Source organism: Ursus americanus, chromosome 26 (assembly GCF_024610735.1).
Source record: "Ursus americanus isolate L20-20 chromosome 26, mUrsAme1.1.p, whole genome shotgun sequence".
Lineage (NCBI taxonomy): Eukaryota > Metazoa > Chordata > Mammalia > Carnivora > Ursidae > Ursus > Ursus americanus.
In genome coordinates, this window is record NC_142152.1 from 33,184,269 (window position 1) to 33,203,606 (window position 19,338).

The 19,338-nt window shown below is 53.8% G+C and overlaps 1 protein-coding gene and 1 long non-coding RNA gene across 12 annotated transcripts in view; one reads left to right on the forward strand and one right to left on the reverse strand.

Moving 5' to 3' along the window:
* TTC7B (tetratricopeptide repeat domain 7B) overlaps positions 1-10,921 on the reverse strand; it is a 250,186-nt gene extending 239,265 nt beyond the window's left edge. For 2 of the 9 annotated variants that reach the window (XR_015721857.1, XM_087856180.1), the window contains exon 1: positions 10,653-10,921. Coding sequence is in view for 8 of the 9 variants with exons in the window: in XM_087856180.1 (XP_087712306.1) it covers positions 10,653-10,773 (121 nt within the window). In the remaining variant the exon portion in view is untranslated. The remainder of the gene's footprint in view (positions 1-10,652) is intronic. The other 7 variants (XM_045807635.2, XM_045807633.2, XM_045807632.2 and 4 more) reach the window with 6 other exon arrangements.
* A 309-nt stretch (positions 10,922-11,230) lies between these two features.
* Positions 11,231-18,232, forward strand: LOC123798895 (uncharacterized). 3 transcript variants are annotated; one of them, XR_006781426.2, is made up of 7 exons: positions 11,231-11,704; positions 12,512-12,665; positions 12,765-12,843; positions 13,618-13,714; positions 13,987-14,066; positions 14,159-14,335; positions 14,742-18,232. It is a non-coding gene; the product is annotated as an uncharacterized LOC123798895 (long non-coding RNA). The 3 variants fall into 3 exon arrangements; XR_006781427.2 differs by having other exon boundaries at positions 15,948-18,232; XR_015721858.1 differs by having other exon boundaries at positions 12,768-12,843.
* The last annotated feature ends 1,106 nt before the right edge of the window (positions 18,233-19,338 follow it).

The window sequence follows — 19,338 nt, forward strand, 5'->3', positions numbered from 1 at the left end:
GGCAGAAGAGAGAAGTATACTGGTTGAGCACACACATGTGCACACGCATGTGCACAGGCACGCACACACACACACACACTTCCCCCTCAAAATGCCTAGTTTAATAAGAGAGAAGGTAACTTGAAAGTCATCTTAGAGTTGGTCTGGCCTGTCCCCAGGGCTCTGCAGGGCAGGAAATGACTCTAGCCGGGTAGGGGGATGTTATCAGGCCAGCCCAGAAGGCTTGGAAATGGCTCTCTCAGGAAGCCAGCTCCACACAGACAAGTTAAATGCACACCCACACAGAGTCAGCAAGCATCTCTTGAAGATTCAAAGCCCTAATCCATGCCCTGCCCTCAAAGAGTATGGTCTAGAGGGAGCTAGGAGCCATCGAGTCCTGGCATGGTGGGGTGGAAAGACCATCAGGCAAACACAGAAGACTGTAAGAAGTAAGTGAGGTCTGAGCTCGGCCTCAGGAATTTCTCCCAGTGAGGTAGGATTTCTCCAAGTGAGAGTCTAGGCAGAAGGGAGATGCCACAACTGGGGTGTGGGGTCAGGCAGAGGCAGGCAGGAGGCTACCACAGGCCATGGGACAGCTGCAGAGGGCCTGAGGGACCCATGTTCCCAGGCCTCTAGGCCCAAGACTCAGTGGAGAGCTGATTCCCTTAGCCTGGTGGGCCAGAGAAAGGACAGGCATTTACTGCAGGGCCCTGCGCTCAGCATGCCCCACAATGTCACCTAATCAACTCAACACTTCTTCCTTGAGAATAAAAAGCTGCTTCTCATCAGGCTTCGAACCTGTAAAGGGCAGAGAAGGCAGTTAGTCAAGGGAGGCAGACCTCACAGCCCCAGGGCTGAGCCAGCCCATGTGTGAGGAGATTGGAGGGACAGGGAGAGGCAGCAGAGACACCTGGGAAGGGCCACTCGGCAAGCATTGAGCCTTCAGTTGCACAAGAGACACAGGTCATGGACATCCAGTCAGCTTGAAGAGCAATCCATCAGCCAGAACTCACCCAGAGCCCCAGGCAGGCAGGGCCATCCGGTCACCGGAGGGACAACACCAAGAGTCTCGGTGCCTCAGGTGGACATTCCCTCCCCTGGACCTCCACCGCCCTTGTCCTCCACCATTCTCAGCCCCAAGCACATATGTGCCGGGTCTCCACGTACTCGACTTGAGCATAAGGATGGTCTTAATGGTCACCGTACTCCAGGTCATCAGGCCGGGCTGGCGCCTAGTATGTGCTCAGTAGGTGTCTGATGAGTAAATGAATCCAAGTTAACTCCTCAAGGGCAGAACTCAAGTTGTTCTTTGAACAATGAATTGAGGGCCTGCTGTGTGTCAGACATGTGCTGGTGCTGGAGATACAGCAATGGGCAAAACAGCAAAAAAGCCCAGTTCTCACGGGGCCGACAGCTCAGCGGACACATTCGATGTTGTGTCCCCATACACATCACAGCACCCCCACACGAAAGTGCAGAATGAACAGCTGCAGGAGGAGGACTGGGGAGTCTGTCAGACCCGAGCTGAGGCCCTGGTCTGCATGGACTAGTTCTGGGACCTGGCTAACGGTGACTGCCATCAGCTCTGGGCCTCCGTCACAATTCAGCACCACCCCACCCCCCCGCTGCACAGCTCTGCTATCACTGATGTGACTGTTACCCTGCCTGCTCCCCCCCCCTCAAGGGCTGAGCCTCCGGACCTTCCTCCCCTCCTTCCACACACAGGCAGGCTGCTTCGGATGATTGCTGGCCCGAAAGTAACCGCATTATCCCTTGTCCTCCTCAGAACAACCTCGGAGCTAGAGAGGGAGGCTTGGGGAAGCTGAGCAACGCACCCACAGCCAGACAGGCAGTAAGCTCCAGACCCAGGATCTAATCCCACGTCTCACTGGACATAGCTCACTGCTTTCGCCTGCACCAGGTTCCTTTCCTTGTTGCGGAAAACACGTCCATCTGCCCAACAGGGTAAACTACGGTCCTGCTGGCCCGAGGCTGAGGGGGGTCCCGGGACACTGGACTTTCACTGCTTCAACCCAAGGCCGTCTCAGGCCAACTGGGACAAAGCCACAGCTCTGCCCAAGATCCTCCTCCTGGCACTCTGCCGGGCCTTACCAACCATCACCCAAGCACACCCTGCGCTCTGGCCCCAGGAACCCAGCAGCACCCTGGAGCCTCATAAGTAACGCTGTCATTGTTCTGCTCAAGCTAGGGGGTGACACTCCTGTCCCACCACTTGGACAATCTAAAATCTGGTCCTGGAACTTCCTATGCTATAATCACCTATGCTAGTTAACAATCCTGCTTCCAACCCCACTAAGACCTCCTGAAGCAGGACTGGGGCCCAGCCTGGGAATCTGAGTTGCTAACCAGCCCCCAGGTGACTCAGCTGCCCAGAGACTGTGTGACAGCTCTGAGCCGTAAGCTTCTTGTGGCTGGTGACCCAGTCGGTCTGTTTCTTCTGGTGCAGGCCCCATACACAGGAGGTACTCATTAAATGCTAAAGATTATGGCTGAAGGCACAGCTTCAGACCTGCCTGACCACACAACTCACCTAAGGCTCTATTTTAAAATGCAGATTTCCAGCCTCCATCTTGGACCAGGGAAATCACTACCCCACGGGAACGGTCTGGGAATCCATAATGTCCAGGTTCCCTTAGTTCAGGGCTACTCAGAGCGGGTCCAGGCAGCACTGGCATCACGTGGGAGCTTTGTTAAGCCTGTAGGAGCTCAGGCCCTGCCCCAGACCTGCTGCATCAGAATCACTAGGAATGTGGCTCCACAAGCCCACATGGTGACTCTGATCCGACAAGCTTAGAAAACCATTTGTTGGTATAAAGAATAATGGAACTAGAGTTAAAAGTGGGTTAGAATCCAGCTCAATGAACATCTCCAAACCTCAGGCTACTTATCCCTGAATAAGAATTATGACTCTCGACCCCGTTCCTCATGCAGTTGTTGTGATGATTAACTGGGATCCATGTAAAAGTTTATGCCTAGAACATGGCACACAGCAAAAGCTCAAGCAATGTTTGTTCGTTCCCTGCTGGCACTGTTTTAATACCCATGAAGTCCAGAAAACTAAGGTTTCAGAGAATCAAGTGAGGTGCACAAGGTCACTCGGAGGGCAAATGCATGGAGGTTCTGACTCCAGGTCTGACAGGCCTCTGAAAGGACCAAAAACCATCTGTTCCGCCTGGCTCTGGCACTTCCACCTCCACCACCCCTGACGGGCATGGGAAGGCACACAGGGGCCGCAGCCACACCGTTAGGTTTCCTGTGGCTTGCGGCTGCCCTTTATATGGTATGTGGCACTCCTCCGACCCATCTGCCAAGCACTGCTCATTCTTGTCTTGGTAGCTGCTGGGGATGGTTTTGAGAGATCGCAGAAAACCTCTTCCCTTTTCTTGGCTGCTCAGATGGGAAACACCGGCTTTCACAGAAAGGCCTGCAACCCTCCACCACCTGCCAAGCATGAGGTCACCCAGTGGGGCAGGAATCTACCCAAGTGAGGTCGGCGGGAATCAGCACCATTCCTGATGGTGCGCCCGGTGCAAAGCTGGCGGGGCAGCTGGGGGTGCTTCGAGTAAGCGAGGAGGTGCACCAGAGGGGGTGCCTGCAGCAGCAAGTAACCGCCGCACACCCGATTCAGTGTGGCTTCAACAAGAAGGCATTTACTACTCCACATACATGACGTCGAGAAGAGCCGCTGCAGGCGTGGAGCCACATCCTTCTTGTGTCTCTGCGCTGCCGCCCTCTGAGGGTCAGCCTCACAGCCACGACATGGCTGCAGCTCCCAGCCTTGGAAGCGCGGGCGACAATTTCCGGGGGGAGAAGACAACTCCTGTCACCTCGGAAGCATGTATGTCACTCCTGAGCAAGAAGAAATCTTTTCCGGAAGCCCCTCCCACAGCTAATGCCCCTGATGTTTCATTGGCTGGAACTAAGTCCCATGCTCATGCCTCAACCAATCACAGGCAGGGAGCGGCCCCATCAGCTCCCCCCCCCCCCCCGTGAAGCACATGGCACACAGAGGGGCTGACAGTTGGACAAAATTGGGGCTCAGTCGGGAAGGAGGAAAAGGAGCTGAGGCTGACAACCAGGGAGCCTCTAGCTGGCCCCACGTCACGGGACAACAGCCCAGGAGGTGAACGGCCCTGGTTGGGGCCAGAGTCCTTGCTCGTCCTGCGGCCTTCGCTTCCACTTCCCAAGGCCCCGGGCCTTACTTCCAGCTGCTCAGAGGCCTCCCCTCGTGTAAGTCTGGGGCCGGTTCAACACAGCACAGCAAGTACACACTAGGAGCCTAACCGTTCCTCCCAGCAGAGCCGCCAGAAGCTGACCACCGCGGGGAGGAGACAAGGCACGAGCCGCCACAGGCCACGTGGACGAGGAGAAAGAGCCCTGAACTGGGAGATGATAAACCCGCCACCATGACCCCGCTGCAGATACGTACTGAGGGCTTACGGTGCAGGCACCAAGCTAAGGACTGTTAGGTACAGGTTGCTGTTTCTTGTTTTCACATTTGGTCCTTACAACTGCCCTACAAGTTTGGCACTATCCCTACACGTTCATAATCCCTTATCCATAATTTCCCAAATCTAGAACTCTCTAAAAACCAAAAGCCGGTTTTGTGTTAACTTACTGGGCAACAAAACCTCAACTGAACCAACATGAGGCTATTTATAATCTACCTATCCCTTTGCAATGACTGCATGTTTTGATGCAGAAACAGTGACGTGTTTCATTATGAAGTGCTGATCCTGGAGCCACTGAGAGTGTCACATACTGGCCAGTACAGGTACCATATTCTAGAAAATTCTGTACTTGGAAACACAGCTGGCACCAAGAGTTTCAGAAGAGGGACGCTGGATGCATATCACCACTTTACACACGGGGCTTCACCAGGTGAAGTAACTCTTAGGAAGCTGCAGAAGCTCACTTTGAACTAAGCAACTGCACTCACAGGCCAGAGCTCCGACCCACCCTGCCTGCGTCTGCCACTCACCAGCTGGTGACTTTAAGGAAGACACTTCTGTGAGCCTATTTTTTTATCTGTAAAATGGAGAGCTTAATATCAGATGAGTGGCTTTCAAATGTGTTTTTAAAAGCAAATTAGGCCTCCCTTCAAAGGAAACCTTAGGAAAAAGTATCACTGCTCCAGTGAGTGAGGCCTGCTCATTCAGTTACCAGACCCCTGAAGCATGTTCCTCAACAACACAGTTTGAAAACTACTATACAGTGTGATCTCTCAGGACCCATCTGGTTCTAACACATGGTTGTTTTGTCTAAGGCAAACATCCTTTTTTGTGAAGGAAGGACAACTAGGAGGAACTTGAACCAGACCTTGACAGACAGGTAGGCTTCTGGCCTGCAGAGAGGACTTCAGAGCAAACAGCATGAGCACAGCTGGAAAGACAATGAGAAAGGTGAGTGGGACGGTCCAAGAAGCCAAACCAGCCAGTGGGGGCAGGGGCGGAACAGGGAAGGGGAAGCCCAGGTAATGGGAGGACACACTGGAGAGGCTGGCTTACCAAGCAGATCAATGTCAGGAATCCTCAGAACCTGAAATCCCTCCAAGCAGGTGGCCAGAGAAAAGCTGAGCAGTCCTGGCTCTACTGTATGCAGCCACAAGGTCATGGTCCTTCTGTCCTGACTACAATGACCATGAGCCCCAGTGCTTAGCTCAAGAGCTATCAATATGTTAGTGTCAAATAAGTGACTCTTTTGAATAAAAAAATCAGGACATACGGTCTGCCACAAAGGTGTGTCCTTCAGAGGACAACAGGACAGAGTATTTGAAAGCAGGATGGTTGCCCTGGGAAGGCTAGGATGGAGTGTCATTAAGGTCTCACTGTCCTCCCCCACTGTCTGGGGACAGTCTGACTCCCAGGAGTCTGCAGTACCCTGGGAACGTCCAAAGAAGCCATTCCAAACAACAGTGCCACTTTCCCACCCCACAGCAGCTCTCGGTTAAACCTCAGCCTTGTTTCCAAAGAAGCCCCTAGACAGGCAGGAAAGACTCCAGAGGCCTGAGACCAGGGAGCCGTCCAGGAACTCAGCCCATCTCCAGAGGGGCATGCCACCAGGCTGGAGGCGCCAAGGCCATTGGGAAAATCAGCTAATGGCAAATGCAAGAACTTCACTCCCACTCAATGGTCTACATACATTTTGTAACCAAACCCTGCCCCAGAAATAGTCTTTGTTTCTGGCACCACTTCCCTACCTGCCCATCACCAAGAGGTAATTAAAATGTCTCAAAATCATACCCAATCAGAACAGTGATGATCCCTTAAAGGAGAAACCACCATTTGGGGCCTAAGTATTCTAAGTAAGCTCAGTAACTGAGCTTACCTAAGATTCACAGACAAGGAAAGGAAGGAGAAGCAAACACTGTCTCAGGAAGGGAGTGGCTATCTGTTGGGGGTGGCGCAAGCTCCGAAATGCCTGTTTCTGTTATTGAAAAACGTGGCCGTCTTGACCAGGCACAAGCTCAGGTGTGTCATTTCTAGGGCTCCCACTCTTTGTCCCAGCCAGGTGCTATTCAGGACGTGGCCTGCCTTGTCCAGGGATACACTGAGTCAGCTGGAGGGAGTCAATCCCAGCGTTTTGCATGTAGCAAGGTTTGCATACATCTACCCATTTCTTCCTCACAGCCACCTGAATGGAGGACAATTATTAACCCCATCACGGCAATGAAGAACACAGGCTCTGAGAGGGTAACTGACTGGCTCAGGGTCACGCATCTACAGGCAGAGTCTGGACTGAAGCCCAGGTGCCAGGCCACTGTACTTTGTTCACACAGCAGTGAACCTCACCATTGGCAGGCTAAAGGATGATATTCTGGGGAGAGAGGGCAGCTGGGACTGCCCTCCTAAGGCCAGGACTGACCTGTGAGCCAAAAGGGAGCTGATGTGCTGTTCTCCAGTTCCAGCCAGGGCACCTCGGAATTTCCTATGCCCACAAATCCACTGGCTGCCTCGTTAAGATGCAGATGCTGACCCTGCAGCTCTGGGGTGGGGCCTGAGAATCTGCATTCCTCACATGCTCCCACACGATGCCCAAGCTGCTGCTTCGCTGACCACACTTCAGGCAGCAAGAATCTAGACTTGAGTCGAATTTTCTCCCACCCTACCCCACCCTTCTTAACTTAGGTGATCACTGTCTTACTGGAACTCACAGGGGCCTGGCATGTAGCTGCCACACATTTTGTTTGTTTGTTTGTTTGTTTGTTTGTTTGTTTGTTTTTGAGATGGGAGTGATTAAAACGGTACCCACAGTGGAGTATGAGGCAGGAAATGGATTTCCGGGGTCTTCTTCCAGCTTGGCATCTGTCCTTTTCTTCCATATTCACCTCTTGGCCAAACTGTCTAAACTAATTTATCTCAAAAGAGTCAGGCTGGAGCAGCACGCTCTGAAAGTGTCCACTATTTCAAGCCCTTACTGGGAGGGGCTGCTACGCTCCTGTCCCAGAAGAAGCAAATGCTGCTGAGTAGGGAGGGCTCTGCCCTCAGGAGCCCTGAGAACGGTGACTCCTCCACTCAGACCCCTCCCCTGGCTCCTGCCTCATTCAGAGAAAAGCCAAAGCCTTAACCATGACCTGCAAGGCCCCAGGTGATCTGGCCCCGCCACCGCTCTGCCCTCATCAGGCCTCTGCCCTTGACATACCCTCCACGGTCTCAGTCCTATCTTAAATGCTGCCTTCCCAGTGAGGCCCTCCCTGAATACATATTAAACTAGTAACTTTTGTGACCCCCGCCCCCAGCCCACTCCCAAAGCACTGCTGCCTTTTTCCCTCTTGACTCCCCTCTGATACCACTTACCACCATCTGGCATCCTATAAATTTTACTTAGTGATTTTTATTTATGTCTCCCTCCCCTTTCCCGCTAGAATGTGGACTTCATAAAGGCAGGGACGCTTGTCATTTTTGTCTGTTTTGCTCACTGGTATATCCCCAGTGCCTACAACAGTGCCTAGCACGTAGCAAGTACTCGATATTTGTAGAATGAATGAAAGAAGGGCCTGTATACTAACGGGTCAGACTGACAAGCCCTGGGAGTATTAGTTTCTATGATCCTTGTAACAACCCCTGCAAACTCAGTCTTTTCCTCCCCATTCTGAGATGAGGAGACTAAAGCTCTGAGTGGTTAGTTAAGGGATTTGGCCAAGGACTAGAGTTAGGCTCAGGCAATGGTCTGCCTAGTTCCAAAGACTGTGTTCTTTTCTGCCTGTGGCCGCCTTCAAACTATCTTACTATGACAAACATGACATTAACTCGCCTTCCTTATTGTAAGCAACAAATGCTTTGCTTAAGGATTTTGCCAAATCTGCCCAGAATATGAGGTCCAGTTCACCCCAAAGGGTCTAGGGGGAGCTGGTGCCCTCAAAGCCAGGAGGAAATCCTACCGCCAGCCTAAGGAACCCCCCATCAGCCAAAGAAAGGGAGGGACCCTCCTTCAAACATTTTTCTGAACCCCAAAGAAAAGCCACAATAATTCTGGTTTTGTTTTATCTTTTTCTTTGCTTTATCTTGTTATGTTCCTGAGCAATCTCTTTGACCTTTTCAAGTCCGGCTGACCTTTTGCCATCAATGACTGCTACAAACCATGGGGGTTCTAGGGCAGAATCTATCTCTCATGAGCTTCCCAAAACCAAACCTGCACACAGACCCATGGACCACAGTGCCCCACACAAGCCACTCCCCCAAAAGCCCCGTAATGACTGAGGCTCAGGCCCCAGGGACCAGGCCCTGGGAAGGCAGCCAAGTCTTGTGGGGTTGTGAAGGTAAGATGGACCTATACCACCAAAAGCCCACCTACCCTCTTATTCCAGAGACCACCACAGTGTGAGTCGCCCCTCCTCCCCTACTCATCACTCTCGATCAAATTACCTCTGTTTTCTTCAAATCACTTCTCACTATCTGAAGCTCTCATTTATTGATTTCTGTATTTGCCACTGCCTGTCTCCTCAGAAGAGGTTTAGTACATGCGGGTTGGGGCTTGGTCAGTGCTGCTCACCTCTTGTTCTATTCTTGGCACAGGTGAGCACGCAAATATTGGCTGGATGAATGAGTAAATAAAGCAGAAAACAAGCGGGTTCTGAAGGAAAGAACCAGGAGGCTCACAAATGAACCCATTTAACCCTAACATCAACCTGCCCCCGAAGGTATTTTATGCCTACACAGCTGGGAAGTGACAAAGTAGGCCCAGGACTGTCCAACTCCAAGAAGAAATGAGAAAATGCCGCAGGTAAGGAGAGGAGAAGCAAGAGGACAAGCTGGTGAGCCTTACAGGAAGGGCAAGGTTAAGCTGCCATCAGGGCCCATGGGACTGAACACCATTTTCCTTGAATGCTTACTTCGAGAAGAGTCCACATTTTCCACCGAGCTGAGCCCAGGTAGGTCTATGCTTCCTCCGTGCTCCTAGGACAGTCATGGCACCTGCATCTACCTGGGAAACCTCTGCCCAAAGCAAGGTACCACAGCTGAGAGTGTGCAAAACCAAATTCTTATTTCAAGGCACTAATACCACAAAAGACACAATCATAAACCACTCTTGAACAAGACAATTGACATCCCTCTCCATTTCGGAGTAGTTCGAGGTTAGAAGGTCAAAAATAGTGCCACATCCTTTCTTAGAGCAGTGTCTTTCTTTCATTCATTCTTTCATTCATTTGTTCGGCCAACATTTGCTCATCCAGCCTCAAGCTGCCCAGGATGAAATAACACAAAACCTCTGCCCTCAACAGTCCATTGGTGCCCACAGTTTTGGCGGGTACTAAGAGACCAGCAAATATTAACGGATACTTGCTTCCAAAACAAATAAGGCCACGTGGAGCGGCGCTCTGAAATGGGATTTTGGATGCAATTTTGATTCGATTGGGTTCAAGAACCAATTCAGTCAGCGGGGCCATAGACTAACTCCAAGCACCAGGTTCCTACTCAGTGGCTCCCTCAGACCCCTTCCTCCTCTGGACACCAAGTCCCTAGCCCCCCCCCAACCCCATTCTTCAGCCACATTCCCACCTCTCTCTACCATATGCTCTGACTCTCCTGACTCCATTTCCCCTATATTCCCAAACCCGACCTCCCTAGGTCCACAGGTTTGATATCCTATACTCTCTGAACCCCAGGACACACATCTCACCTGCCTTCCACCACCACCCCCTACACACACCTCAAGTCTGAGCTACCACCTGGAGCCCCTTGAACGTCGTGTGTTTACAAATCATATTTCCCAGGGGTCTCTGTTCAACACCCCCCCCCCCAGTACAGCATACACACGCCCTGTAATCCCCTGCACACTTCACGGCCATGCCCGGGGGAGCACCCTCCCCCATCCCCTCCAACTTCTTAGGACCCGAAGGCCTCCCGGGCCGCTGGGACCCCGCTCGGGCAGCCGGCTCCTTGAGCCCCCGGACGCCCTGACCCCACTGGAGCCCGCCCGCACGCCGGAACTCTGGGACGCGGGGCACGCTCCTGGCCCGCGGGACGCCCCGACCGCGTGACGCCCGGGACCCCGGGCTGCCCAGGCCCCGGCCCCACGCACCTCCCCGGCGCGGCGCCCGCGATCCCGGCCGCGCCCCTACCCGCACCCTGCCGCGCCTCCGGGGCCCGGCCCGGCCCAGAGGAGAGAGCGCGGCGCCCCCCGCAGCCCAGGCCGGCGCGCCCGGCGCCTACCGTTGGCGATGAGCTTGGCCGACAGCTGCTTGACGAGCTCGGGGATCCGCTCCCACTGGCACTCGGAGCGGCAGCGCTCGATCTCCGTCTCGAGCCGCGAGCCCGCCTTCCTGGTCGCCATCTCGGCCTGGCCGGGCCCGGCCCGCCCGCAGGCCCCGCAGGCCCAGCCGCCGCCGCCGCCGCCGCCCGGGCGCCCCCGCCGCCGCCTCCCGCTGCCGCCGCGGGCGCGGGCTCCGGCTCCCGGCTCCGCGGCGTAACGGGAGCGCCGGCTGGGGAAGGGGCGGGGAGGCGGGCGGCGGCGGCGGCGGCGGCGGCGGCGGGTGGCGGCGGGGCCCCGGGCGCCGCGAGGAGCGGCCCCTGCCGGCCAGGGCCGGAGCGGCAGGCGGGCGGGGGCCGGGGCCGGGGCCGGGCGGGGGGCAGCGGGAGGCTGAGGAGGGGCGAGGTGTGGCGGAGGCCAGGAAGGGGAGGGAGGCCCGGGAGAGGGGCCTGGAGGGGGACCGGGGCGGGGGTTGGGGTCGAGACCCAAGGTGGAAGCGCTAGGGGGAGCGGCCGTGGTGCAGGCAGGTGAGGATGGGCGGGGGTGAGGGGTGGGGATCTGGCAGGAAGGGGGTCTGGGAGAAACTGCGAGGGGGCGGATGGGAATGAGGCCTAAAAGGGGCAGCGACCCTGGGGAAGGTCACCGGCCAGGCAGGACTAGTGGGCCTGGGGCCTGGTGTGAGGCGGGTGTGAGGGGGAGGCCTGCCTGAGCTTGTCCCGCCATCTCAGATTTCAAGTAGATCCTTCTGGGCCTGGGTTGGCCTGTCCTCCTGGGCAGGCCCCCCTCTGCCCCTGGCAGCCTTAGCCCCCACCCAGACGAGGTGGGAGGAGAATCCTCCTTCTCAGCCCCACAGCACCTGCCCAGGGGCTCCAGAAATGTTGAGCTGCCCTGAGCCTGGCAAGGACTGCCACCAGCCGAGATGCCAGCTCCCTTGCCGTCTGAGGAGGATGCAAAGTCACCAGTGGGGTTTCTTTGCCTCGGCTCTGCAGACTGAGACCTGGGGGTGGTGTCCAAGGTGTGCATTCTTTCAGTTATTTGATAACTGCAGTGATCACCTGCTATGTGCTAGGTGCTGTTTCAGATGCCAGGAGTATAGTGCGGAACTAAACAGACAAAATGTCTGCCTTGGTAGAGCTTTCTTTCCAGTCTGGGGAATAAATAAGCAAAATAAAGTAGTAAGTTAGAAAGTAAAGATGGCTACCTGAAGAAACAGAGCAGGAGAGTTGAGGGCAAGGGTGTGGAAGATGTTGCTATTTTCAATGGATGTTAGCAACAGCCTTATGGAAGTGACATTTGATGAAGACTCAAAAAGGGTGAGAGAGAGCCATGAGGATATCTCTGGGGGAAGAGCATTCTTGACAGAGGAAACAGCAGTGCAAAGGCCCTGGGGTGAGAGCATGTTGCTGAGTTGGAGAGTGACCAAAGAGACCAGTATGACTGGAGTGGAGTGAGGGAAGCCAGGTGAAGCAGGAGAGCTCAGAGGTAGGGGGAGGAGTTTCGTTCTTGACTGGCCTTCTGGACCATTTTAAAGACGTTGGCTTTTCCTCTGGTGAAGTGGGAGGTCCATGAGGGACTTGCAACAAAAGAGTGTCACTTTCCGACCTATATGTTATTTTTTTTTAAGATTTTATTTATTTATTTGACAGAGACGGACAGACAGCGAGATAGAACACAAGCAGGGGGAGTGGGAGAGGAAGAAGCAGGCTCATAGCAGAGGAGCCTGATGTGGGGCTCGATCCCAGAACGCCGGGATCACGCCCTGAGCCGAAGGCAGATGCTTAACGACTATGCCACCCAGGCGCCCCTCCGACCTATATTTTAGAGCTATGACTGTGGCTGCTGTGCTGAGAATACTGCCGGTAGTTCAGCAGAGAGGTGGTTGTGGATACCCCAGGGTCGTAGCTGGGGCCGGGCTGAGGATGTTGCATTCTGGACACTGCATTTGAGGATGGAGCTGACGCTCTGGAACGCCAGGGGTGAGGAAGCACTGTCATCATCAGCATCGCCCCTTCCAGGTGCCTCACTCCAGCTTTCCAAGAGTTTCACACAAGTTCATCCATCTCTCATCTCCTCAGCAGCCCCAGGAGAACAGACCTGTGGATGGCACTTCACCACGAGGAAGCTGAAATGAGATACTGGATGTGAGGAGGGAAGGTTAGGAGATAACTTCTGCCATGACCCACATAACCTGCAGGCGCCCCCAGTGACCCATGTTGACAGTTGACCCGAACGGTCTCAGATGCTGGGGACAGTCCCAGGAAAGGGATATGTTAAAGTTTTAGCAGGGGACCCTTTTGTGCCTGGTCCCTTTGGTTCCACCAAGAGGGAAGAGGAAGACCAGGAGAAGGAATCTCCACAGGAGATATTTCCCCTCCACCTCCAACCCTCACGTTCTCCTCTCAGCTCTAGCATGGAGATCTGTCTCTCCAGACGTTTGCCTAGAATGTTCTCTCCCCTCTGATCCAAGAGGAACATTCCTGTGCATTCTTGGAGACCCAGGCCAAAGAGTCTTGCTCCATGGCTGACAGGTCCTATGTAACCCCACAGCAGTGCTGTGGCCCTCTGTGACAGGGCTCTGTAGGGACGAGCGTTCAGACCTGCCTCAGCTGCCATGCTGTCATGCGAGCCGTTGCTGTTCCATCTGTGCCCCCCCCCCAGCTGATAGGTTCCAAGACAAGGCCTATGTCTTCATGAGGGCAGAATGGAGCCTGAACCCTAACTCAGCAGATGCTGCCCGGCCAGTGGCATTTAACCTTCCATCCCTTACATGCTTACAGCCCCCCAGGTAGACTACCTACCCCCCCCATAGAGCTGCTTGAGAATTCAATGAGAAAATATAAGCAAAGCACTTGACATCGTACCAGTACACCGTAAGAGCACAAAACCGTGAGCCTTCACTCTGCGTCTCTGTCCCCCTTGCACCCACAGTGTAGCAGCTTGAATGAAAGAGTGGACGACTGAGGCAGGAGATCGTCAAGGTCTGGAATCAGCCTGCGAATGTTTCCCTTTAGGACTTAACAGAACGGTAAGTATATGTGATGCCATCGGAGTCCTCCACCTTCACTGCGGGCCACCCTGGGAGTAACAGACACCCAACAGAGTACTCAAGGCCTTTTGCTTGAGCCTGGAGGTCGCTGGCGTAGAGGGCTCAGGAGCAGAAGCTAACAAACTTTGTCAGCCTGACCTGCCCCGAGAAAGACCCTGCTGGGCCTTCGCTGTGCAGAGCCCCAGATGGGCCCCACGGTCTCTGGACACAGTCTCACCTCTGTGATGATTTGGTCCTCACCCACTGCCCAGGCTGCTCTGGCAGCTTCCATGATGACCCTGAAGGCATACAAGAGATGGCATGGGGAGAAGTCCCCCAGACTGTTTTCCAGGTAAGTTTACCTGCAGGGGGCACTCAGGGAAATTCAGGAGTAGGAAGTCATTCATGCTCATAATAGTAATTAAGCCAACATCTTTTTTCCAGGCACTGGTATTACAGGTTTTACAAGGATGTGAAAAATCACAGCCCTGAGGCCTGGCGATGCCCAGAAAGAAAGAAGCTGAGTGGAAGATCGCTCAGGAAGTTTGACTCCTCGCTAATCCCCAGAGCAAGTCTAGCTTACCAGGAGCCATGGGGATGGGCTAAAGGCTCAGAGCAAAGGTCAGTGCAAGTGGGGGTGCCTCTGTGGCCTGCAAACCTCCCAGTCCCCTTCTCCCCTGAAAGCCTGGGTCCCCTTTACAACTAGAATAGGGGATGAGGTGAGTAGCGGGGGAGGGTGCTTGAGAGGGTCTGGGCTGGGGTGGGGTGGGGGAAGCTCCAGGAGAAGGAGGAGAAGGCAAGAGGGGGAATGCCCTGTACCTCCCTCAGCCAGGAAGCTCTTCCACAGATATCCAGGTGGTCCCCCTCCCTTCCTTTAGGTCTCTGCCCCAGGTCACCTCTGTCCCAAGGTCACCTCCTCAGGAAGGTCTTCCCCAACCACCTTATCCAGACCCACTCCCTGCCATTCCCTTCACTCCCTATCCTTCGTCTCGCTGTGGTTTTTGTCTTCTTTCTTCTTGATTTCTAGGTATTAATTCAGTGTTTATTGTCCGTCTCCCCTCACTCAAATGTAAGCTCCATGCGGGCAGAGGGTTTGCGGGATTTTATTCCCTGCTTCATCCCCAGCACTGAGTGTGGCGCCGGGCCCATAGTAGGTGCTCCACAGATATTTGCTGAATGGACGAATGAGTGGAAGGAGGGTGGCGGGGCTGCACTGGATGGGTGTGCCCGAGGCCTGGGCATCCCGGGGGACAGGCCCACAGAAGTGGGAATCAGCTTGCTGAAGCGGATGGGTCAGGCTGAAGGGGGTGACGGAAATCCAGAAGGAGCAAAGGACAATGGCCTCAGCGTGCTGACGGAACAATCACTTCTAACCTTTGACTTGAGTGTGCCGGGCGGCAGCCCTGTCACCCGGCGGCCTGCGCCCCTGGGAGGGTGAGCCAGGAGCAGCCACCCCCTGGGCAGGTGGGCAGGCGGCCGCGCCCCTGAGGAACCTGGAAAGCGCACCGGGGCCTGCAGGCCTGGGGCTTGAGTAATGACAGCTGCTGTGCCTCTGGATGGTGTGTAATTGTGAAATACTTAATACACACAAAGCATGTCATCAGGGGCACCTAGGTAATAAAATAATGGAATGCATGCCAGGGCACCGACTGACGACCCCAGAGTTGACCACCATCTTCATCTTTGTGTTTATTATACCCTCGCTTTGTTTCTTAAGCAGCTTTCTGCAGCCCCTCGTACCATAAATGTTCTGTGTAGCCCAGTGTATGATGTCGTTTGGTGTCACGCTTGGGAAAGATGGTGTCATGTTCTGTAACTTGCTTTTTTTGCTTCCTGTGTTCTTGGATTTGTCCTTGTTGCCGCTGTGTTGAAGGCTGTGGTTCCTTCCTTTTCTCTGGTGTGGAATACCCCGGGGTGTGCTGGTAGCACCCTGGTCAGCCGTCCTCCGTGTGTCGCACCTCCAGCACCCACACTTTGATGAACAAGGCTGCTGTGTAAAAGCGGCATCAGTGCTATTGTTATGAGCAGGGTTTCTGCGGATGACTCAAGATGGCTCTATGCCCCTCCCCCTTGAAGTGTCCTAAGGGCCCCCTGAGTTTCTTCCCAAAGGCCACCTGCTGCTGCCTGGGGTCCTGGTTCCCACTGTAGGGACGAACCAGCAGGAATCTTGCTGGAGCCCACTGCCAACATTGGAGCTGGTGTGTCTAGTTTACCATCTGTTGCCATCTGACAGGGCTAGCCAGACCGCCAGGGACAGGAGGCTGGCTGGCTGCCCAAGGAGGGCCTGGGCCTGGCATGACCTGCGTGTGGAAACCATGTTCCTAGGCTGGCCTTCAGCTTTGCCAAGTCCAGAAACACGTGAGTGCTCCGGGGACTTGCTCCACCTGCTCCCTCTAAGGAAGCTCACCACAGATGAATGTGCACCTCCATGGCAACTTTCATTTATGATGGAAGCCGTTCCTACGCAGTGTCCTATCCCTGGAGACCCCATTCCCAATGTCAGGATGCATGCAGTGCTGAATCTGTTAAGAGGTTGCTTGGTGAGCACGGATTTGGAACCAGAGAAGGGGAAGTCTATAAAAGGTCATCCTTCAGGCCCTGGAAAAGCTCTGAGAACTGTCTTGGTCCCATTCTTGAGCCTTCCTCTCCAAGGCTGAGAATATGCACATGTCCCAAATCCGTGTCCCCTGCCCAGGATGAGGCTGGACCAGTTCTGTGAATTTCCACCACCCGTCTCCATCCATCATGACCTGGCATAGGCTTTGGACACCAAAATAACAACCAAGTTGGCTTTGGTTTGAGTTTGTGTGATAGGAATCCCTTAATCTTCATGAGTGCTTTTTCACACTCAGAGTTCTGGGGACACTTTCCTGGTAGCTTGTATACCACCTGTCCTACCTTCTTCCAGAAAGGCAAAGAGTGGGCTTACGATAAAATACCCACCTGTACGTATGAATGAACAGCAAAATAAAGATCAAAAACTACATGGATACAGAGGAGAACATTGTACCTGTCACCTAGTCAAGAGTGTAACTAGAATGATTTTTAAGCTTCCTGGCAGACCTTGCACAGAGGAAAATACATGGGCTGGTTTGATTTGAAAAATGGTTGATTCACACATCTGGAGTTTGAAAGGGCAATCAGAAACCCAGTGAACACAAAAGATCTGGTTGTTCCTACAGAGTTGTATTAGCGAACAGTTGTGACATTTTCATTTCAAACACTTTGCTAATAAAAAGAAGCTAATTCTTGTTCTTTGTCAAAGAGCCTCAAAAACACAGAATCTACTTTCGTTAGGAATTGCGAGGGATCTTTCCCTGGACAAGGCCATTACCATGCAAAAGTTTCCACAGTTTAATTCAACAAGCACAATTAAGCATCTATTGTGTTCCAGTGTTAGGTTATGAGGATACAGAATTGTATAAAATGCGATGCCATCCCTCAAGGAACTTACAGTCCAATTGGGCAAAGGGACAAAGAAGTCAATGATAGCTGCGTAGTTGGACTGGGGAAGCCCCCGGCCCACTGCGGGGCTTCAGGACAGGTGGTCTTCCTGGAGGAGGCAACCCCTGAGCTAAGCATTGAAAAATGATTTCAGGTATGGTCGGCTTGCCAGAGTGGCGAATGTGTGACACCAAAGTTGGAGTTAGGAGCCCCGGATCTGATTTTCATCTCTGTAATTTACCTGCTGTGTGACCTTGTGAAAGTCCTATTCCGTCTCTGGACGTCAGTTAATTCCCAGGTTAAATGTCAGAGAGAAGATCACTAGCATTGCACAGTATGATCGGGCTTGAGAAATTCATCCACTGCGAAGGAAGACAAAGCTCGTTAGAATACATGATTACAGCAAGCGGGATGTAAGTGTGATGTGTCGGGTACTTAGGAAAGGATGCGAGCACCCCCTAAACCCCAGATTATCAGTGAAACGTCAGCGCAGAAAACCAGTGTTCTGGCAGGTTGAAAGGAACACTCAAATCTTTCTCAGGAAGCAGAAGTTTTCTTCTGGGGAATGCGTTTGAAGAGAAACCTGCGAAGCTCGCAGACCCTGTTAGGAATCCAAGGGGCCTTCACTCTAGGGGGCGGGGTCCACGCAGAAATCCCGAGCCCTAATGGAAGGGGCGGGCCCGGCGCGGCGGCGGCAGCCAGTGAGAGAGCCTCCCGATGAGGTCATGGAGTTCCTCGGCGCTTCATTGGCGGACCCCCCGTGAGGCCTTGGCGCCGACCTCCCGGCAGGCGGCAGGTCGCCGGCGGGACCGCGGGACCCGGGGCTGGGAGGGCGCGTCCCCAAACTTACTCCCAGTATTTATGGACGCTGAGCAGCGAGCCCCTCCGTGAGTAGGACCCGGTCTCCTCCTGCAGGAAGAAATGAATATGCCCAGAGAAAAGGGCTCTTACCCACCCAGAGGCTAGACTGAGAAAACCCTCATCTCCTCTGGTGAAAGTGGAGGGCTTGTTTTGTCTTGTTTCAATCCAAATACACTGATTAATTAACCATTTTAACCTGAGCAAACGTTCAGTGGCTGGACACCTTTTATTTCCCCACGGTGACACTCAAGGCTGGGAACAGAAGCGTTTCTGGTGTTCTGAAACATTTTAAAACCATGATTCTCAAACCCTGGTGTCCAGAGGGATCCAGAACGCTGGTTGCACACGCCAGGCGCTACCCCTGACTCCAGTCCAGGCTCCCGAACCCGCAGGTTGAGGAAACTGGCAGGGCCAGGGCGCCGGACTCCACTTTGGGAACCAAAGCATGTAAAGCATCATCAGAACTTGTTAGAAATGCAAATTTTCAGGCTGCCTCCTAGACCTACTGAATCAGAAACTCTGAGGTGGGGGTCCAGCCATCTGTGTTCTACCAAACCCTCCAGGTAGCTCTGGAGCTCACTCAGGTGGGAGAACTGATTTAAATCAACTCCTCCTGAACTTGGAGACTGCTTCAGAATGCTGTGAATTCTGCATTCTCGGAATCATTGGGCTGGGAGAGGGCCCCCTAGTCCATGACCATCTCGGGGAGGTAATTTTTGCCCTGTAATCACCATGGAACTCCTGGAGCCCAGCTTGGCTCCTGGCATCCGCCATGGTTTGGGCTACAGGTGATTGGACCAGCGATGCCCATGTGACCAGCGCTTTCCTGGAAAGTGATTGAGACAGTCCCTGTGAGTGAGTCGACCAAGGGTGAACTTGGTACCCAAGGGCAGTCCTGTTCTGCTGTGTGGCCAAGGCAGCAGAGGAAAGCAGTCTGCAGATGGAAGAACCGTGAAGCAGACACATCAGCCCCGAGAGAGGAGGTGGAAAGAGAATCCAAGCCAAGATGCCCTCAGGCCCCGCACTGGCAGGCCCCTGACTCCCTCTCAGACTTCACACAGACCCCCAGCTCTGGCTGATAGAACTCGGGGCACATTAGGCACAAGCAACACAACCTGTTCCCATCCGAGGTTTTGAGCATGTTGTTTCCTCCGCCTGGAACCCTTAACCCCTATCTTTCCCATACTGCCTCATTCCTGACAATCAGGAAGGTTCTTAAATGACACCTCCTCAGGCAGTGACACTCTCAAAGGGCCCCTCCTGCAGCCACACTCTATCACATTAGCCTGCTTTCGTGTCTTGATCGCATGTGACATCTT